This window comes from Oncorhynchus mykiss, chromosome 19 (assembly GCF_057628025.1).
Source record: "Oncorhynchus mykiss isolate SJ-2025 chromosome 19, ASM5762802v1, whole genome shotgun sequence".
In the NCBI taxonomy this organism is placed as follows: Eukaryota; Metazoa; Chordata; class Actinopteri; order Salmoniformes; family Salmonidae; genus Oncorhynchus; species Oncorhynchus mykiss.
This window is the reverse complement of record NC_143040.1, coordinates 37,856,958-37,879,743: the sequence shown is the minus strand read 5'-3', so window position 1 is coordinate 37,879,743 and position 22,786 is coordinate 37,856,958. Positions and strand designations below refer to the sequence as shown.

General features: G+C 44.3%; 1 protein-coding gene across 2 annotated transcripts; it reads right to left on the bottom strand.

The window, feature by feature from the left end:
- Nucleotides 1-152: 152 nt before the first annotated feature.
- cdan1 (codanin 1) lies at nucleotides 153-22,652 on the bottom strand. 2 transcript variants are annotated; one of them, XR_016488916.1, is made up of 25 exons: nucleotides 22,421-22,652; nucleotides 21,252-22,018; nucleotides 20,849-21,082; nucleotides 20,410-20,603; nucleotides 19,959-20,072; nucleotides 19,720-19,798; nucleotides 19,418-19,538; nucleotides 19,068-19,267; nucleotides 18,816-18,891; nucleotides 18,534-18,739; nucleotides 18,194-18,308; nucleotides 17,897-18,040; nucleotides 17,532-17,698; nucleotides 17,122-17,293; nucleotides 16,969-17,023; nucleotides 15,616-15,752; nucleotides 15,324-15,427; nucleotides 14,530-14,679; nucleotides 14,296-14,359; nucleotides 13,760-14,083; nucleotides 13,382-13,489; nucleotides 9,498-9,561; nucleotides 8,587-9,170; nucleotides 1,370-1,477; nucleotides 153-1,191 (listed from the first exon to the last, which is right to left on the bottom strand). XR_016488916.1 is itself a non-coding variant. In XM_021573868.3 (25 exons), exons 1-25 carry the CDS (start codon nucleotides 22,625-22,627, stop codon nucleotides 1,072-1,074), a joined length of 4,257 nt encoding a protein of 1,418 aa, XP_021429543.3. In that variant the 5' UTR covers nucleotides 22,628-22,652; the 3' UTR covers nucleotides 153-1,071. The 2 variants fall into 2 exon arrangements, 1 of the variants encoding a protein (XP_021429543.3); XM_021573868.3 differs by having other exon boundaries at nucleotides 8,587-8,813.
- Between the last annotated feature and the right edge of the window lie 134 nt (nucleotides 22,653-22,786).

Genomic DNA, 22,786 nt, shown 5'->3' with positions numbered 1-22,786 from the left:
ATGAAAATGTGTTCATGCAAATACAGTAGGCCTACAGTGACAAAGAAAAATGACAATGAAAAGGACCCCCCCCCCAATAATATATCTTCATTAGCTCAATCAAAAGCATTGAAAAGACAGCCAAAGCCTACATACAGAAACACTTCTAACCGTTTAGTCTCAAAGAATACATATTTATTATTTTTCAATATGTGACAGGCAGCATGCGAAAATGTAAAGTTTAAAAGCAGCAGACAATCGTGGTACCATTAAGTCCAACGTGAACTAAACATTATTACAAATGCACAGAAAGCATCCATGAACACACAAAATCACGAGTGACGGTTAAAGGCATTGTGTTACACTCTTAAGTGCTTCTGAGACCAACACAAATACATATTTATCTGTGAACATTTAGAAATGGCACATTCCTTGGCCCAATAACAAATCATCCCCCAGCCAGCCCTTACCCACTATTGCTAAATGTTGACACATACAGTATCTACTATAATCCTTTCAGACCTACATATGTCTAGGGCAGTAGGGGTCGAGTAGGGATTGGTTTCTCATGTTTTTGTTGTCCATTTTTTATTTACTAGTGTCTGTCCATCAAGTTAGTTATTATTTTATTGATGTTGCACCCCTCGTTCTCAGCCTTCTGGTACACCCTTCCCCCTGGCCTATGGCTCCACCACTAGTCCTGAGCAGCAGGACTTTTTGGTTCCCATTTGCACCTCTAAACAGGACAGTGTCAGCCGGTCCCAACTCGCTCCCTACTGCATCCCTTTGGCCCTAACCCTTACCCTAACGATGTTTGCGGCTAGGGCTTAGTCTGAACTGACTGTGGCTGGCTGTACAGAGTGATGTTCCAGGTGATTGTCTCCTCTGTTCTGTACACAATGGCTGTTCATCTAAACACGGTCTGTGTGTGTTTAACATCTCAGGAACCTAGAACGGCACTATGGACTGACTGGCCAGAGTAGTAGAGTTCAGCTACACCTGTCAGTGACATATGTCTTCTAACAGACTGGGCAGTGTTGGCCAACAGAGCATGTGTCTCTCAGAGCCATGTGTTTTTTTTTGTCGAGATGGTTAGTTGGCTCCCTCTACAGGTTGTGGTGAGACCTGCAACATGTCCATGTGGTTCTGAAGCTCAGGCAGAGGAAGGGATGTGGTGGAAGAGGACTGCTGCTGGATCTTCTCTATGAATTCCTAAATAGCGAAAAGAGAGATAGTTATTCACAAGCAGCCATAGAGTGTATATCTAACAGTTGTCAGGTTTCGCTTGACTAAATTCTCTTGAACAGTTATTACAATGAGCACCACCGATTTCCAGTTCCACGCAGTGTGGAGGAGACAGACATGTTTCAAGTTTCAAGCAAACAATCACCGTTGGCCAGGGTAACTGTGACAGCTTCCTCCAATGAGAGACCACTTCTTCTTCTCCCAGAATCTCCCGCTCTACCAGCTGTCTGACCAGGAACAGAAAGTTGTCCCACTGTAGAGATATGACAGAGAGCATGCTGGTTTATCTGGGGGGCATAAAAGCTGAGCTTCCCATACTCGCGTCTACAGAATTGTCGATGAAATAAGGTTGACATAATTACATTTAGGATGACATTTACATGTAGACAATTTAGCAGATGCAATTTTCCAGGGAAACCACCACATATCAGTCAATGCAAGTCATTTCTTCAATACATACACAACCGGTCAAATGGTCAAGGGTTTTTCTTTATTTTTACTATTTTCTACATTGTAGAATAATGGTGAAGACATCAAAACTATGAAATAACACATAGTATTGTTGAGATTCTTCAAAGTAGCCACCCTTTGCCTTGATGACAGATTTGCACATGCTTGGCATTCTCTCAACCAGCATCATGAGGCTTCACCTGGAATGCATTTCAATTGACAGGTGTGCCTTCTTAAAAAGTTAATTTGAGGAATTTCTTTCCTTCTTAATGCGTTTGAGCCAATCAGTTGTGTTGTGACAAAGTAGGGGGGTATACAGAAGATGGTCCTTTATCAAACAGGGCTAAGTCCATATTATGGCAAGAACAACTCAAATAAGCAAAGAGAAACAACAGTCATCATTACTTTAAGATATGAAGATCAGTCAATGGGGAACATTTCAAGAGTGCAGTGGCAAAAACCATCAAGCGCTATGATGAAACTGGCTCTCATGAGGACCGCAACAGGAATGGAAGACACATAGTTACCTCTGCTGCAGAGGATAAGTTCATTACCAGCCTCAGATATTGCAGCCCAAATAACTGCTTCAGAGTTCAAGTAACAGACATCTCAACATCAACTGTTCAGAGGAGACTGTGTGAATCAGGCCTTCAAGGTCAAATTGCTGCAAAGAAACCACTACAAAAGGACAACAATAATAAGAAGAGACTTGCTTGGGCCAAGATACAAGAGTAATAGACATTAGACGGGTGGAAATTTGTTGTTTGGTCTCGAGTCCAAATCTGAGATTTTTGGTTCTAACCGCCGTGTCTTTGTGAGATGTGGTGTGGGTGAACGGATGATCTCCACGTGTATTTCCCACCGGAAAGCATGGAGGAGGTGATGTTATGGTGTGGGGGTGCTTTGCTGGTGACAAGTCTGTGATTTATTTAGAATTCAAGGGACAAGTAACTAGCATGGCTTCCAATCTGGTTTGGGCTTAGTGGGACTATCATTTGTTTTTCAACAGGACATTGACCCAACACACCTCCAGGCTGTGTAAGGGCTATTTGACCAAGAAGGAGAGTGATAGAGTGCTGCATCAGATGACCTGGCCTCCACAATCACCCGACCTCAACCCAATTGAGATGGTTTCGGATGAGTCGGACTGCAGAGCGGAGGACAAATCAGCCAAGCGCTCAGCATATGTGGGAACTCCTTCAAGACTGCTGGAAAAGTATTCCAGGTGAAACTGGTTGAGAAAATGCCAAGAATGTGCAAAGCTGTCATCAAGGCAAAGGGTGGCTATTTGAAGAATCTCAAACATGTTTAACACTTTTGGTAACTACATGATTCCATGTGTTACTTCATAGTTTTGATGTCTTCAGTATTATTCTACAATGTTGAAAATAGTGAAAATAAAATAACCTCTTGAATGAGTAGGTGTTCTAAAACTTTTGACCGGTAGTATACATATTCTGCTTCAACTACACACAGCTGAAGTCGGAAGTTTACATACACCTTAGCCAAATACATTTAAACTAAGTTTTTACACAATTCCTGACATTTAATCAAAGTAAAAATATCATTTCTTAGGTCAGTAAGGATCACCACTCATTTTAAGAATATGAAATGTCAGAATAATAGTAGAGAAAATGATTTATTTCAGCTTTGATATTTTTCATCACATTCCCAGTGGGTCAGAAGTTTACATACACTCAATCAGTATTTGGTAGCATTGCCTTTCAATTGTTTAACTTGGGTCAAATGTGTTGGGTAGCCTTCCACAAGCTTCCCACAATAAGTTTGGTGAATTTTGGCCCATTCCTCCAGACAGAAAGGGTGTAATGGAGTCAGGTTTGTAGGCTTCCTTGCTCGCACACGCTTTTTCAGTTACAGTGCCTTGCGAAAGTATTCGGCCCCCTTGAACTTTGCGACCTTTTGCCACATTTCAGGGTTCAAACAAAGATATAAAACTGTATTTTTTTGTGAAGAATCAACAACAAGTGGGACACAATCATGAAGTGGAACGACATTTATTGGATATTTCAAACTTTTTTAACAAATCAAAAACTGAAAAATTGGGCGTGCAAAATTATTCAGCCCCCTTAAGTTAATACTTTGTAGCGCCACCTTTTGCTGCGATTACAGCTGTAAGTCGCTTGGGGTATGTCTCTATCAGTTTTGCACATCGAGAGACTGACATTTTTTCCCATTCCTCCTTGCAAAACAGGTCGAGCTCAGTGAGGTTGGATGGAGAGCATTTGTGAACAGCAGTTTTCAGTTCTTTCCACAGATTCTCGATTGGATTCAGGTCTGGACTTTGACTTGGCCATTCTAACACCTGGATATGTTTATTTTTGAACCATTCCATTGTAGATTTTGCTTTATGTTTTGGATCATTGTCTTGTTGGAAGACAAATCTCCGTCCCAGTCTCAGGTCTTTTGCAGACTCCATCAGGTTTTCTTCCAGAATGGTCCTGTATTTGGCTCCATCCATCTTCCCATCAATTTTAACCATTTTCCCTGTCCCTGCTGAAGAAAAGCAGACCCAAACCATGATGCTGCCACCACCATGTTTGACAGTGGGGATGGTGTGTTCAGCTGTGTTGCTTTTACGCCAAACATAACATTCTGCATTGTTGCCAAAAAGTTCAATTTTGGTTTCATCTGACCAGAGCACCTTCTTCCACATGTTTGGTGTGTCTCCCAGGTGGCTTGTGGCAAACTTTAAACAACACTTTTTATGGATATCTTTAAGAAATGGCTTTCTTCTTGCCACTCTTCCATAAAGGCCAGATTTGTGCAATATACGACTGATTGTTGTCCTATGGACAGAGTCTCCCACCTCAGCTGTAGATCTCTGCAGTTCATCCAGAGTGATCATATGGGCCTCTTGGCTGCATCTCTGATCAGTCTTCTCCTTGTATGAGCTGAAAGTTTAGAGCACATATGTCAGAGTCAAGGCCCGCGGGCCACATCCGGCCCGCAAGAAGGTTTTTTACGGCCCCTGGGATGATCTTGATTTATTATTAGAACCGGCCCGCAGCAAGCCGGCAGCCCGCAGATCTTTTACACGCACCAATACTACATTTCCCACAATGCAAAGGTGACGCACCGAGCAGTAGGCTGCTTCATTTCAATATTTATTGGCACAGCAGTCGTCAGCATCACAGTAAAATTAACTTTCAGATACCCATCAAAAATGGCAAAACGGAAGGTGGATACTGAGAACCGGGGGTTTCAAACAAGGTGGGAGTCGGAGTATATGTTCACGAAGGTAGCTGGAAAACCTGTGTGTCTTCTGTGTGGAGAAAGTGTGGCGGTACTGAAAGAGTATAATCTGAGACGACATTATGAAACGAAACACGCGGACAAAAACAAGAATATGGACATGGAACAAAGGCTACAAAAGGCAGAGGAATTAAAACGAGGCCTCAAATCTCGACAGGCTCTGTTCAAAAAAGCCAAATCACAAGGCCAGGCTGCTGTCAAGGCCAGTTTTATTTTGGCAGAAGAGATCGCTAAATCAGCCCGGCCATTTACGGAGGGGGATTTCATCAAAAACTGCATGATTAAAGTTTGTGACGAAGTTTGCCCAGAAAAAAGGCAACTCTTTTTAAATGTGAGTCTGAGCAGAAACACCATTGCCGAGAGAGTAGACCAGTTGTCCATCAATCTAAAAGAGCAGCTTGTGAAAAAGGGAAAAGATTTTATTGCATATTCCTTGGCTGTGGATGAGAGCACCGACATTTCTGACATTGCCCAGTTGTCAATTTTCATCCGCGGAGTGGACTCCAACCTAAGCGTGACAGAGGAGTTTTTGGCTTTACGTCCTATGCATGGCACAACTACGGGGCATGATTTGTATGAAGAGGTGTCAAGATGTGTAAATGAGATGGAGCTGCCTTGGGAAAAACTCGTGGGTTTGACAACCGACGGAGCACCTGCGATGTGTGGACACAGGAGCGGACTGGTGGCGAAGATACGGGAAAAGATGCAAGAGGAAAACGCGACAGGTGAGCTGACAGCTTATCATTGTATCATACACCAGGAAGCGTTGTGCGGTAAAGCCTTGAAAATGGAGCATGTAATGAGCATCATCACGCGCACAGTTAACTTTATCAGAGCCAAAGGTTTGAATCACCGCCAGTTCAAGGCATTTCTGACGGAGTTAGAAACGGAGCATGGTGATTTGCCTTATCACACAGAGGTGCGATGGCTAAGCCAGGGAAAGGTGCTTCAAAGATGTTTCGAGCTTCGTGAGGAGATTTGTCTGTTCTTGGACAGCAAAGGGAAAGACACAACACAACTCCGAGACGAAATGTTTCTGTGTGAAATGGCTTTTCTGTGTGACATTACGAGTCATCTGAATGCAATAAACTTGCAGCTGCAGGGTCGGGATCGTGTCATCTCTGATATGTACAGTACAGTGAAGGCATTTAAAACCAAACTGACTCTGTGGGAGACGCAGATGCGGAAAGAAAATTTGAGCCACTTTCCCAGCTGCCAGACCATGAAAGAGAAGCTCTCTACCAGTGCGTTCCCGAGCACACAGTTGGCTGATAAAATAGGTATGCTTGCCGCTGACTTTCGACGCCGATTTGCTGACTTTGAAGCACAAAAAAGCAGGTTGGAACTGCTCGGTAACCCATTTGCTGTTGACGTGGAAAGCTCACCACCAAACCTCCAAATGGAGTTGATTGACCTCCAATGCAATGATGCACTGAGGGCAAAATATGCGGCAGTGGGTGCTGCGGAGTTCGCCCGTTTCCTCCCCGGCACAATGCCCCAGCTGCGCATCCAGGCTGCTCAAACGTTGTCTATGTTTGGCAGCACATACCTGTGTGAACAACTGTTTTCTTTGATGAACCTGAACAAAACATCACACAGAAGTCGACTTACTGCTGAACACCTCCACTCAATTCTGAGGATTTCTTCAGCTCAGAGCCTTACCCCGAACATTGATGAACTTGTGGAAAAGATGGGACACCACCAAGTATCACCCTCAACCTCAAACAAGTGAACATTACTGTGCAATCACATATTTAGAGTTTTTACTCAGTTCAAGTTTAAAAGTTAAAATTTAATATTTGTTTTCACTGCATGTTACTTCTCCTTAAACAAAGTGTTGTTTTTGATTAATAGATTTTTGCACTTTATTTTTTTGTATTTCAATCCAATTATATTTTAAAAATATTTCAGTTGAGTGGATGATAGAAAATTGCTATTATTGTTTTTTCTTTGAAGTAAATTTAGCCCACTTTTGCTAAAATAGAAAATATAGTCTACTGATGGTGCCTTGAATACCGGTTTCTTTCATTTAATGTTCATGTTATGGGGATATTTATATAAAGGAAATTTGTCTTTTGTGTCTGTTGAAAATTAAAGATTACTGACAGAGCCATAAGAAAATATTGCTTTATTTATCTGATCATATTGTAATATATTTGTTAGGTTTTCAGTAGGTTCAATTAGGTTCACTAGACTATATGCGTCATTTAAAATTTTTTCAATGAACATTCGAACAGTCCGGCCCTCGTCTTGTAGCTGATTTTTTTATTTGGCCCTCCGTCCATTTGACTTTGACACCCCTGGTTTAGAGGGACGGCCAGGTCTTGGAAGATTTGCAGTGGTCTGATACTCCTTCCATTTCAATATTATCGCTTGCACAGTGCTCCTTGGGATGTTTAAAGCTTGGGAAATCTTTTTGTATCCAACTTCTTCACAACAGTATCTCGGACCTGCCTGGTGTGTTCCTTGTTCTTCATGATGCTCTCTGCGCTTTTAACGGACCTCTGAGACTATCACAGTGCAGGTGCATTTATACGGAGACTTGATTACACACAGGTGGATTGTATTTATCATCATTAGTCGTTTAGGTCAACATTGGATCATTCAGAGATCCTCACTGAACTTCTGGAGAGAGTTTGCTGCACTGAAAGTAAAGGGGCTGAATAATTTTGCACGCCCAATTTTTCAGTTTTTGATTTGTTAATTAAAAAAGTTTGAAATATCCAATAAATGTCGTTCCACTTCATGATTGTGTCCCACTTGTTGTTGATTCTTCACAAAAAAAATACAGTTTTATATCTTTATGTTTGAACCCTGAAATGTGGCAAAAGTTCAAGGGGGCCGAATACTTTCGCAAGGCACTGTATGCCCCCAAATTTTCTATAGGATTGAGGTCAGAGATTTGTGATGGCCACTCACATTTAGAAGACCCATTTGCAACCAAGCTTTAACTTCCTGACTGATGTCTTGAGATGTTGCTTCAATATATCCACATCATTTTCCATCCTCATGCCGCCATCTATTTTGTGAAGTGCACCAGTCCCTCCTGCAGCAAAGCACCCCCACAACATGATGCTGCCACCCCCGTACAGATGAACGTGGTATCTTCAGGCGTTTGGAAATTGCTCCCAAGGATGAACCAGACTTGTGGAGGTCTACAATTTTTTTCTGAGGTCTTGGCTGATTTCTTTTGATTTTCCCCATGATGTCAAGCAGAGGCACTGAATTTGAAGGTAGGCCTTGAAATACATCCACAGGTACACCTCCAATTGACTCAAACGAGGTCAATTAGCCTATCAGAAGCTTCTAAAGCCATGATATTTTCCAAGCTGTTTAAAGGCACAGTCAACGTAGTGTATGTAAACTTCTGACCTACTGGAATTGTGACACAGTGAATTAAAAGTGAAATAATCTGTCTGTAAATCATTTTTGGAAAGATTACTTGTGTAATGCACAAAGTAGATGTCCTTACCGACTTGCCAAAACTATATTTTGTTAACAAAACATTTGTGGAGTGGTTAAAAATCGAGTTTTAATGACTCCAACCTCAGTGTAAGTAAACATCCGACTTCAACTGTATAAACAAAAACATAACATACACCAAGTAGCTATGCACATGTAGGCTATACTGAGACGTACCTGTGAGTCTCTGGCCATGAGGACAGCACTGAGTGTCATTTCTGTGAAGAGCAGGTGGAGGGGGGCTGATGAACAACAGTCTCTCCCCCACAGGAGGATCAACTGCTCCAGCAGGACTTTGATTGAACAGCCTACCCTTTGGACTGGTGAGTCTGGTAATACTGGATCAGGAGACACTGTCCTATCACATTCCTCCTGTGGGGACACCATGGGCAGCTCCCCTGAAACTGTGCATACACACAAATTCAACGATGATAAACAGTAGGTCTCATCTGGCTTCATTCCATAATGTATATGCTGTAGCCAACCCTTGTCCTACAGGACATGCACTGAGGGCATGATAACAATGGAGGTCTTGGCAACAGGCAAATTAATGTACACAGTGTACAAAACATTAGGAACACCTTACTAATATTGAGTTGCACCCCCCTTTTTCCCTCAGAACAGCCTGAATTTGTCGGGACATGGTGTCAAAACCGTTCCACAGGGATGCTGGCCCATGTTGACTCCAATGCTTCCCACAGTTGTGTCCAGTTGGCTGGATGTCCTTTGGGTGGTGGACCGTTCTTGATACACACAGGAAACTGTTGAGCGTAAAAAAAACCAGCAGCGTTGCAGTTCTTGACGCACTCAAACCGGTGCGCCTGGCACCTACGACCATACCCCATTCAAAAGGCACTTAAATATTTTGTCTTGCCCGTTCACCCGCTGAATGACACACAATGCATGTCTCGAGGCTTTAAAATCTGTCTCCTCCCCTTCAATCTACACTGATTAAAGTGACATCAATAAGGGATAATAGCTTTCACCTCCTCCTCATGGAAAGAGCAGGTGGTCCTAATGTTTCATACACTCAGTGCATCTCCCCCCGACCTGGTTTCTAGCCGTAGTCCCAGCTCTCGTCATCTTACCTAGTTTACAGGCTAGTAGGACGGTGCAACGTATCAGCATCTGTTCAGGCATTGGGAATGAGAACTGTGAAGTAATAGGTAGGAGGGAGAGGGGAGAGAATAAATACAAATCAAAAACAAAACTTGTAGCATACATGTCTAGGTCTGTGGCCGTCATGACATTCCGCCAGCCGGTAACTGTCATGCAAATGACAGCCGTTCTCACGTTTATTTGACCATTATTTAACAAACACGTTTAGCATCTCCAAGCCGGCACGCATGCAAACCGCTGATGGCCGCAGTTGAAACATCTACAGTGCATTTGGAAAGTATTCACACCCCACATTGTTAACTTACAGCCTTATTCTAAAATGGATTAAATACATTTTTTCCCCTCATCAATCGACACAAAATACCCCATAATGACAAAGAGAAAACAGGCTTAGATTTCTGGCAAATGTACTAAAAATAAAAAACCGAAATAACTTATTTAAATAAGCATTCAGACCCTTTACTATGAGACTCAAAATTGAGCTCAGGTGCAGCCTGTTTCCATTGATCATCCTTGAGATGTTTCTACAACTTGTTGAGTCTACCTGTGGTAAATTCAATTGATTGGACATGATTTGGAAAGGCGCGCACCTGTGTGTGAGATATATATATAAATATAAATATAAGGTCCCACAGTTGACAGTGCATGTCAGAGCAAAAACCAAGTCATGAGGTCGAAGGAATTGTACGTAGAGCTCCGAGACAGGATTGTGTTGGGGCACAGATCTAGGGATGGGTATCAAAAAATGACTGCAGCATTGAAGGTCCCCAAGATCACAGTGGCTTCCATTATTCTTAAAATGAAGAAGTTTGGAACTACCGCCCTGCCAAACTGAGCAATCGGGGAAGAAGGGCCTTGGTCAGGGAGGTGACGAAGAAGCCAATGGTCACTCTTGGTCCAGTACTACTCTCCCATCTCCTCTGTGGAGATGGGAGAACCTTTCAGAAGGACAACCATCTCTGCAGCACTTCACCAATCAGGCCTTTATGCGGAAGCCACTCAGTAAAAAGCCACGACAGCGCGCTTGGAGTTTGCTAAAAGGCACCTAAAGAACTCACAGACCATGAGAAACAAGATTCTCTGGTCTGATTGAACTCCTTGGCCTTAATGCCAAGAGTCACGTCTGGAGGAAACCTGGCCCCATCTCTACAGTAAAGCATGGTGGTGGTAGAATCATGCTGTGGGGATGTTTCTCAGCAGCAGGGACTGGGAGACTAGTCAGGATCGAGGGAAAGATGAAAGGAGCAAAGTACAGTGAGATCCATGATGAAAACCTGCTCCCGAGCGCTCGGCAACTCAGCCTGGGGAAAATGTTCACCTTCCAACAGGACAACGACCCGTTAGCACACAGCCAAGACAATGCAGGAGTGGCTTCGGGACAAATCTGTGAATGTCCTTGAGTGGCCCTGCCAGAGCCCGGACTTGAACACGATCAAACATTTCTGGAGAAACCTGAAAAAAGCTGTGCAACGACGTTCCCCATCCAACCTGACAGAGCTTGAGAGGATCTGCAGAGAAGAATGGAAGAAACTCCCCAAAAACAGGTGTGCCAAGCTTGTAGCGTCATACCCAAGAAGACTTGATGCTGTACTCGCTGCCAAAGGTGCTTCAACAAAGTACTGAGTAAAAGGTTTGAATACTTAAGTCATTTTATTTTTAATACATTTGAAAACTCTTCTTAAAACCCGTTTCTGCTTTGTCATTATGGGGTATTGTGTGTAGATTGATGAGGGGGGAAAAAAACACTTGAATACATTAGAATAAGGTGGTAACATAAAATGTGAAAAAAGTGGAGGAGTCTGAATACTTTTTGAATGCACTGCATTTATTTTAGGGTTAGGCAGGTCTAAAAAAAAAAACATTAAAATGTATTTCATATTAGTGTATTCTGAGTCGGCCTAATGCACGTTATCTGGCCATGCCAATGGCACCCTCGGCCTGTAGGTAGTCTGTTAAGATATGCTTATAAATCCTGTGACATTATTTACCTATCCCCCCCATTCCCGAGCGAGCGCACACTGCGCATATGTAGCGGTATGTTGAGAGTAAAAGTGATCATTTGAAACAAGTCCTATACACTAGATTTAGAGTTACTTGGCAACTTTAGTTGTGAATGACACAAACCTTAGAAAAGATATATGGGCTGCATGATGTGATTATAGGGTATTGATGATTTGGGAAAGTTGCAACAAAAAAAGAAGAAGCTGGTGCTCTGTTCCTTGCTTCAGGCTGAACATGCCGTTCTCTCGTCAAGTGATCATATTTTCACTATTCTAAATGTAATCTTGTCTTTACTATCATGTAAAAGTAGTTTTAATTTAGAATGGGCCATATATCAAAATGGGCAGAAACAGGGGCATGGGAAAAAATACATGTCCTCCACTTGCACTTGAATAGTGAATGGAGGTTGTGCTTTCTTGCGGTTCCTTTTATGCTGGGTAGGCTACTCCGGTTTTACAGTAGAGCAATGTGCATAATATTAGCAGCTGAGAAATAAATATATTAACACTAGAAAGCTGGGATCCTCTTTCTAGTGGCAACCATCAGAACTCTGCTTTCACACAGGATTGCATGTAGAAATGTCTGGGCTCATAAGAACACTTATTTCACTTCACGCGTCAACCCGTTTGAGGAGCAAGCCTCTCGCTGCGTGACAGGTGATATTCTACCTAAACTCTGTATGCCATGGGCTCTCTAACCCAGTTCCTGCAGCTACCCTGTGCTTCATTTGGGAAAGCAAGCGAAATCTGTTCACGAACATCGATAGTAACATGTTTAACCAACGAAACACATTTCATTAAACTGTTGACAGCCCCCGTCTCCGCGTCCTCGAGAAAGTATTGAAGGAGAGAGAAGAGACGGAAACGCATGGTGGTGAGATATTAATTATGATAATATATTTTTTTTAAAGACCCTATTAGTAGGCTATTCAAGATCAAATACAAATTCACTATAATTGTAGGCTAACTATACTCGGTAAGTGAATGAACCAACTGCATCACCTAGGCCTATACGTTCTCTCCCAGACTCATGGATAGAACATTTGGAGCGTATCATAAGGTAACCATGCCATTCAGTATGCATAATAATACAGTCCACACTCAAAGGTGATTACTAGAGTTTTGTTGAATTTTGGAGTAGCCTAATAGGCTAGACAATTGTTTACCAAAGACATCTTAAATCTGTTGTATTTTTTTAAAATGTTTTTCTGCCGTGCGTAATATGCGGTAGGCTATATAGGCCTATTGTATAACGCCATTTTAATTCAGGCTTTATACAGGCCTATGCATAAGCTTTAATATGCCAATGGGTGTTCTACATGAGATGCCTTAAATGCTTTGCATTAATCATCACCTTAGAAAGCTCTGTCCATTTAGTTGTGTTTGGCTTTGAAACAACATCCACAACGACCACGTTTTCCACTCAGTTTCCACCTGTTGTTGAACTTCTTTCTTCAGAGTGATCGATCACAGTGAGGTCAAACAATGTAGACTAACAGTGAGTTTCAAAAGCATGACACTGTTTTGATTAGATTTTCAATTGGATTTGCATTGATGTCAGAGTGGGTTAGAGGGACAACCGAGACCTGAGTACCAGACCATTAGTGACCTGATGATCGTTAGAGAGTTGGGTACTGCCAACGCATCAGTGCCATTCATGTCAAAGCGCACAGATTACCGTGACTCAAACGGTCACGTGGAATTTTGACTGCGGTCATGACTGCAAGTGTGGAGGTAATACGGTCACCACAACAGCCCTATGCAGGACCTCTATCTGAACCATAAGCCCATGTTCATTGCGGGAGTATAAAGCATGTGTTAATCAGGACCAAGGTGACAACAGCCTGCGGTACCTTTTTGCAGCTCAGTGTGTCTCCTACTTTTCCCAGTAGAGCGTTCAGCTGTAGACAAGTCAACGCCTCCTTTTCAGACCTCGGACCTACTGCAATACTCAACACCTCCTGTAGGGGGCACAATCATCCTCTTTTATATTATCATCAATAAGATTGATTCACCAGAGCTGAACCTCACATAATCTACCATTATTCTGATAGAAGTATGAGAGCATAAAATCAATCTATCAAAGTCAAATCAAATTTTATTGGTCGCATACACATATTTAGTAAATGTTTTTGCGGATGTAGCGAAACGCTTGTGTTCCTAGCTCCAAACTAGTGTCTATAATAAGGATAGCATTACATCCTGGTATTCTTCATTCATTAGAACATTACCTTAATCTCTACCAGGACATCAGATGGTAGTGGTGCACTGTGGGGGCAGTCTGGAGGGCAGGACGTCACAGCCTCCTCCTTGCCCATGTCCCGTTTTGGGGTACGTGACTGCTCCTGGGAGACTGCTGCAGTTCCAGCTCCAGCTTTAGCCACAAGACCAGAACCTTCCACACCACTAGCCTCTGGGCTGGGAAGAGACTTCATCACACGGTCAAACGTTGTTTTCCACTCTCGCTTGACCAGTGCTGTGATGTTGGAGGAGAGCCAGCTATAGGCCTTCTCAGTGGCCAGGCGCTTGGTGATGTTCTCAGACGTAGTGAGAACCTGGCGGGAGAGACAACGCATGTTAGCATCGTCAGCAAGGACTGATTTAGCTATAGCTATTTTATTAAGAAAGAAAATGTACCGCAAGTGTGACACGCGGTTGTCTCACCTAGCGATCTTTAGACCGATGCACTAACTGTATGTCGCTCTAGATAAGAGCATCTGCTAAATGACTAGACCAGAGTTAAAAGAGCAACGCTGAATAGACTTACAGCGGGAGACGTCTCGTCAGGAAGAAGAACCCGGATGGCTTCTGGACCCTTCTCACTGCAAAACCTGAACGCACAAGAGTCTGTAGTCAAAGCCCTACAAAAATTATAGTCACACCCCATACAGACCTGGGTTTAAAAATAGTACCATAGGCAGGGCTTGCACTTTAGGGACCATTTCATTGGCAAGCTCCATGAATCAAGTTTATAACCACATACAGACAAAACCATGTGTACCTGGTAGCTCTCTCTAGAGCCTCCTGGCCCCCGTCACAGAGTTGAGCACAGATGGAGTCGTTGAGTATCAGAGGGTTGGCCCCTGGTGAGATCAGCCCCTCCCTCAGCAACCTCTCTCCACCACGGACCAGCTCACACACCAGCGTGACCCTGCAACACACAGTCACATGATACTACACGTATCAACACAGACACCTACAAACAGTAGATACATACGACCACTATATTATGTACGAGTGTACAAAACATTAGGAACACCTCTTTCCATGACATAGGCTGACCAAGTGAAAGCTTTGATCATCTATTGATGACACCTGTTAAATCCACTTCAAACAATCTGGATGAATGGGAGGAGGTGGGTTAAAGAAGGATTTTTAGGCCTTCAGACATGGATTCTGTTTGTGCCATTCAGAGGGTGAATGAGCAAGACAAAATATTTAAGTGCCTTTGAACGGGGTATGGTCGTAGGTTCCAGGCACACCGGTTTGGGTGGGTCAAGAACTGCAAAGCCGCTGGGTTTTTCACGCTCAACAGTTTCCCGTGTGTCTCAAGAACAGTCCACCACCCAAAGGACATCCAGCCAACTGGACACAACTGTGGGAAGCATTAGAGTCAACATGGGCCAGCATCCCTGTGGAACAGTTGACACATTGTAGAGTCCATGCCCTGGCAAACTGAGGCTGTTCTGAGGGCAAAAGGGGGTGCAACTCAATATTAGAAAGGTGTTCCTAATGTTTTGTACACTCAGTGTATACTGTGTACACACACACACACACACACACGACAGTACCCACTTCATATGTTTGACACAGTTGGATCCCACCCTCTCAGCTACAAACTCCACCGTTCGTCTGAGAGATGGAGGCTGGTTATGGAAGAAGGCTTGCTCCAAATCCACCTTTACAGACAAAGGTGACAACACAGTCAAATCAACGTGCTTCTAGAGACACTTTTCTTCGTATTTAGTATGCTTTGCTGGGAAGAGGAGAGACGGTCAGAAAGATAATAGGAGAGTATCACATAGGCAGTACGTCGGATTGGAACCCGGGGCACTAACCACTAGGCCAGCTACTCCTAGAATCGTACCTGTAGTTTTTGCTGTGACCTGGTGGTGGTGGGGGTACCTCTTAGCTCAGCAGAGGTAGGGGTGATCTTACGGATGAGGCCTCCACCCCTGGCAGAGCTACCGGCCACAAAGGCAGCGAGGAGCTTACGGAACTCACCTGAAAACAACAGATAATCAAACAGCTACAATTGTGAGAACACCATTCGGGGCCCCTGCAGAAGACTTTGCACACGTAGAAATAGAATAACTATTGTCTATTGCCGGGGTTGGGGAGGAACGGATTAGATGTAAGGGATTACAAAAACAACGGTAACTGTAATCCGTTACCAGCAAAAATATTGTAATCAGATTAGATACTTTTGAAAAACTAGATGATTACTTTTAAATTCAGAACGGATGTTTGCGAGAAAATTTTAAAAAAAACGGACACTTCTGTTGTTTTCTCAATGACATTCAAATCAGCATTGAAAAAAGGCGCAAGCTTAAGTTTGTTCCACCTGAGCGACTCGGCTACAGTCCAAGCTGTGTCTTCCAATGGTGCGACTGCTGTCGGCATCCAAAGATTATCCAACTTGAATAAAGGCTTGGAGGTACGGCTGACAGCAGGGGTGTAGTCTACGGCGATACGGATATCACTTATTATTGACATCTACATAGCGCATTGATGTGAATCACACAGCTACTCTCTGATTTAGCTATTTGCGCCTTACGGATTGTGGATGGCTGTTCACAAATCTAAATGTGTATTTCAAGAAGTTTAAGCTGCCTATCAATCCTTATTCTTGAAACCAGTGGACAGCCAGTGAAAAATGCACTCTTGCAACAGCTGCATAGCTCGGATCCAAGCCTATGGAATAAAAGTGGGGCTTTTATTGCTCAATCTAATTCATTAAAAAAATCCATAGGCTTAATGGACACATGCTCAAACTCGCACACTTTTGATAAACTTAACAAGGGGCAATCTGTAGTTGCTACATACATTTTTGGACTTATAAATTATATCAATGTACAGATATAATTTAATGTAGCAGTAAGTGATGGTTAGAAGAAGCCCACATAACCAACCCATAAAGTAAAATTTTACCTCCATATATGGCCAGCTATATAAACATTAACATTGATTTATCCTGCAATAGATGTCGTTCAATTGGTAACATACATTTTTGTCTTCCTAAAATGCCTCTCAAGGGCAAAGTAATCTAAAAGTAATTGAATGTAATCAGATTACATTACTGAGTTTTGGTAAACCAAAAGTTGCGTTACTGATTACAATTTTGGACGTGTAACTAGCAACTAACGGATTACATTTAGAAAGTAACATACCCAACGCTGTCTATTACTATAAATTACTCCATTTCTATGGATGTACCCACCCAGGAAAGGACAGCAGGTGTAGAGGAGCTGTTGGTCCACCAGGGGGAGACAGTCCTAAAATAAACAAAAAAACAAGTTCATCAAAACTCATGAAAAGACCGTGGCATTTCGCCTTCAAATGTAATTGAGAAGAGCCATTCCAGTTTACTCACAAGTCCCTGGACGTTGGTCTGGCTCTCCTCTAGCTCGACAGCTACAGCGAAATCAGTAGTGAAGAAAAGCTCCTCCGGGATCACTGGGATCTGGAACAGCCAGCCTAGAACAGCCACCATGAGAAGCTGATTCAGGTAACACACCTCTCCTTCTCTGGACAGCACCATCCGCCTAAGAGACACACACACACACTGGGTCAGGACTTCAGATCACGAGAGAGACGGGGAAGCAGAGTGGAAAGGGAGAAATAGAGGGAGAAGGAGAGAGATGGGTAGAAAGAGAAAGGGAGAAATGAAGGAAGAAACTAGAGACAGGAAGAAGGTAAAAGGAGAGGGGAGGAGTGAGAACACATGCAAGAGAGAGAGTGAAAGCACTAAAAAAGGAGAATGATAGAGAAAGTAACACACACCTGTATAGGCTGAGCAGCAGTCCCAGAACGGTCCTGTAGCAGAGGAGGAAGGGACCGGTGAAGTCCAGCATGGAGAGGAACTCCACCAGCCAGGGCACAGTCAGGATGGTCCGTCTCCTACGAACACAGCTACGCAGGACCGCACACACATCCAGCACAGACATACTCTGAGAATGGAGGGAAGGAAAAAGCACAGAGGAGGGAAGCTTGTAATAAAATTGTTATCTTCTGCAGATGGATGAAAAAATATGCCTCTTCCAACCAGGGTGAGGGTCAGTGACATTTCAATTCAGTCAATTCTGGTTTGAAGTCTACTTCCTGAATTGCTTCCACCGACTACTATTCCAAGTCTGGTGCCACAGTACCTTGCTGCGGAGGTTGGCAGTAGCCTCCTGTATCTCCCTGGAGGGCCTCTCAGAGGTCTGGTATGGCAGGAAGGAGATATAACCCAGGAACTTAGCTAGGAGACGAGCCAACAGCAGGACAGAGGAGAAACGCTGCTTCTCATCCTGAGAGAGAGATGAGGTGGCACAGAGAGAGGGCGAGAGAGAGGAGATATGGGAAAGGGGGGTATTAAAACAAGAAAATATATTCTCCACCAAGCCCCATTCTGATTGAGGTGAGAGATCTTGCACCAGGTCTACAGAGTAATCAGTGCTGACTTGTTGTTCCATGTCTCCCTCGGCACTGGAGACCACGGGAGCCAGGACAGACACCTCGTCAAGCTGGAGGAGCTGCTGACACAGACTGTCCTTCAGGTGCTGGTTCAGCTGGCAGCTAGGACAGAGAGGTATGGTTATGGGTAGACGTTCACCCAAATGACAAATCAGGATACTTCCGCATCTGTATAGATCTGAGAACAATCAGTCCGTATAAGATCTCTGCAAAATGCATAAGTAGTGTTTAACACTGCAGGAACTCGATCAATATGATTTGACAATCTGGTAATCTGCAAAATGCGACTGCATTGTATCCAAGCTGGAACACCACTGTCAATCTCACCAGCTTGCGGTCTTTAAGAAGTCCCTGAAGAACTCCTGGTGTCCCGGGAAGGCGGGTGGAGGACAGGGTCCCAGAATGCCTTGGGGCTGGATCAGACGCTCCTCCAGACGCTTTAGACGCCCCAGGCTGTCTGCTCCCAGCATGCCTAGCAGGTCCGCGTCGGGGGTGTCGCCCGGGGAGCCCAAAGCACGGGGACCTTTGCACATCTAGAGGGAGAGAGGGGTGTTAGCGAGAGAGAGAGCAAGAGTGTGTGTGTGTAATTGCACCATCCCAATTCCATACCTGCACCAACTGCTTGAGGAAGAGTCTGGCGAAATGAGAGTGGTTTCCAGTGGAGTTCAGTTGACTCACCATTCCTCTGAAAGGAGGAAGCACAACAGCACCACCATTATAACATGACCAATAACAAGGCCTACTCCTATAAAAAAGACATCACATTTTGCTGGAACCAGAGCCTTTTTATAGTCCAGGAATAGGCTTAAACTCGTTCTGTGAAACTGGCCATTAGTTTGCTACCACTAGTATTGGTCTTACCTGACCCTACTGCCTAATTCAGCTTCAAACTCCCATCTAGGTTCCTTGTGGAAGTCTTCCCACTCTCGCAGCACCTCGTAGAAAATATCCCTCTGCTTCTTGAAGGTGTGGAAGGCCTTGTCACTGCTGAAGTTGGAGCGGTTGTCAGTGGCAGGCTGGAACGGGACAGAGTGGATGAAGGTGTCCACAGAGGGCGAGACCTGGAAGGGAAGAGAGAGAGGGCTGGGCTCAATTACATTCCAATTCATTGCTTTGCGAGTAGGAAAATGTGAATTCCTGTTTACTTTGGAGTTGACTGAAGAGAACGAAACATGAGTGTATTAGTGTTCTTGTCATGTTGGGTTATGTACCTTGGCTGTGCTGGAGTCCTGGGCCAGAGTCAGTCTGTTCCTCAGGGACGGAGAGAAGCAGGTCACCCTCTCGTTCTCAGCCAAGAGACGCAGGGTGTCTTTGTCCAGGTGAGACACCAACCTGACACAGACAAAGATTGTTTTAACCTTTATTTCACCAGGTTGTCACATTGATGTCAAATTACCTCTTTTAAAGGGAGACCTAGCCAAGAGTGCAGGTCCGGTATAAACACATATGGAGCCAGACTATCATAGGATTCAAATCTTAAATGTTCAGTATAATATGCCCAGGAAGAACTCACTCAAACTGATTCTCCAGCACCCTGACAGAGAAGTAGACACAGTTGTGCACCTTGCTGAGATAGCCTCTTTCCAGGACATCTGTGTAGATCAAACACAAAGGGTTTAGCAGTCATATTGTCACCAATAAAATATTATTAACCCACACATTTAAATAAATACATTTGCGCTGAAAGAAAGAATATTACAAAACTCCATCCATACTGATTACTGGTCATGTTGAAGAATCTCCACCTCTCACCTAACGTCCCCATACTTAGATCCTTGTCCTCTTCCTCTGTGACGGCTGGTGTTCTAGATGTCAGAAGCTGCAGCACAAAGAACAGTTCCAGGAACACGTTGGGAACTAGGTTCTCTGTCAGAAAGAGATAGACCAAACACAACATTAGAATCTTCACCAGAATTAATGTTATTACACAACAGTAATTAAAAAATATATATTAATATATATTTTTTTTAAATCGCACTAAATGCACATTACTTCAACTAAAGTACTTAAAATCTTACAAAAAAGCAGATTTCCAAAAGAACACATTTTGATTATATAACTAGCCAACCCTAGCCTGGTTACAGATCTGTTGTGCCAACTTCTATGATCAATGAAGACAGCACAAAAATATCTGGGACCAACACAAGGACCAGGTTAACCCCCCTCTGGCATGAAACACTGTCTCCCCCTACAGGTCATATACCAGAGATGCAGGTGCAGTAGAGGTCAGCCAGAAGGTCCAGTTCAGAGGTCAAGGTGACTTTAGAGGGGTCAGGATTCAAACCCAGGGTGACAGGGGTAATTTTGGAGCCTGATACTGGCCGGAGCCCTGGTTTGGTAGGGGTACAGGGGTCCAAAGAGGTGGGTAAAGGGGAGCCCTGCTGGGCTCGTTTACACCTACAAGAAACAAGTAACAGATTGAAAATGACAGCAAAGGAAAAAATGAGATAATTGAGATTGACAGAGGTAGAAAAAGGACTGGTTTCATGATCCCAAATAAGACTACTCCTGGATTTTTTTAAAACTTTCAATTGAGATTTTCCATTCAAAACAATTTTTTGTCCAGGATTTGGCTGTGTTTGGGAAATCAGTCCTAGAAGGTGTGTGTTATAAATGGTGACTGGCCTTCTTAACCCACTTACTTCACTTTCTTTAGCAGTTCTCTCTCCTCCTGCAGACTGAGAGGGGGGCTGCCCACGTTCAGGGCCCCAGTGATGCTCCCTTCGATGGCCCCAGTGACTGCCTCGGGGACTGGGGAAGGGCTGGAGGGCCTGGTGCTGAAGGGGGTGGAAGTGAAACAGGTCTTCGGTCTGGAGTGAGGCCGCTCTGCACTGACTGGGGTTGGGTTGATCCTCCGAGATGGTTTTGTATGCAGTCTAGTGGAGAAAGAAGTGGGGAGGACAGAACAGTATGATAAAAATAACATTGTTGTTCATTGTTTTGGTTGAAGTAAGATATTTTTGATTGATCTCTTATTGAATTCACAGGTGAGAACGTTTCATTCAGTGTTCTTAAATTCAATTCAAGGCATAGAACAGAACTCACGCTGGTGATGCATGCGACATCCCCATAGGTGGGAAGTCTTCCAGATTGGTTAAGTTGAGCTGGACCAGAGTTGTCATCTGAGCAATTGGAGGTGACACAGCTGGGTCACCCATTTTATTAGCCCCTCCTCCCCTTCCCTTCCTCCCACCACCCTCAGATCTTCCTGGCCCCACCTCGTCAGTCTGGAACACACCACGCCCCCCACCCTGCCTTCCCTGCCCTCCCATCCCAGCACTCCTCCTGCGGCCACGCGGCTGCTGCTGGACCCCCAGGCTGAGACTGTGGTGGTGCTGGAGCTCTGGAGGTGACGGCATGAAATCCCCCAAACTGGCTCTCTGGGTGGAGCGGCGCTCTGAGGGAGTGTGCCTGGAGGTGGAGGATGGAGCAGGGCTCCTGGCTGAGCTGAAGGAAGGACTACTGAGGGCACTGATCCCACCCAGGCAGTGGGAGCCAGATGGGGGTTGGGTAGTATCCCACTCAGCCCCAGGAGACAGGGAGGGAGTGGAGGAGAATAGCTGTACACGGCTGGCACTACGAGGACCGGTTCCAGGTCCGGTAGATCTGCAGTCCCCCCTATGCTCACTGGAGAAGCCTGGCCCCTGCTGAGAGGGCTGGGAGACCCTGGGGTGGCTGGGGGTCTTGGCGGGTGTGGCAGGGCCATGGGTGAGGGTGGAGCAGCTCTGCTCTCGCAGGAAGTTCAACAGGAAAGGAACAAACTCCTGTCTTTCGATCTTCAGTGGCTTACACCATGCCAAGCTGTCACTGTCCTGTTGTGACAATAACAGTAGGAAGAATGTATGAGAACATCTCAAGAATATCTAGCTACATAACGTTAACTAGCTATCTTGAAGTGGTCATCATTAGCTAGCTAGCAATACTTTCATAAAGAACTAGTTACGTTAGTTGATGACCTGATTTACATCATTCTGAAGATGATACGACAGGTAGCGAGTTGTCAGTTGACTAGCTGGTAAGCTATTGATTTCTTAACAGTTAGCTAGCAAACTGGCTAGCTAGCCTAGTTTCCATATTGAAAACAGCAGGTGAGCGAGCAGTGGAAAAAGTTTTGTTTACATCCGTTCCACGATGACATTTCACAGCGCACGCAAAACTATTGAAACCAGGCCCCACGAAATCCACTTAATCTCGGGTTTGCAATTGTCACTTACCCCGTCGTGTTTTAACCATTCTACGGCCTTGATAGCTTCCACTTCCTTCTGCAGCAGCGATTCCAAAAGAGCCGCCATTCTGGTCTGAGCAGGCGCCGTCTGGCACTCTGCCTGCTGCTTGGAGTTGGGGGCGTACCAGAATGGGAGCAGGCGCGCGAATGTCGCTACTGCATTGCCCTGGGGCGCGCTCCAGAAACAGGACAGCATGTCTACTTCCGTCAGATCATTTCCTGCGACGGACAAATCAACGTTTAAGTGCAAACAGCACTCAAACCGGAACCGGTTCCAATATTACGTGAAAATACTAGGCAAATGTGACATTTGCATTACAATAGTGCACTGTTGCAGACCACTTCTCAAATAAAA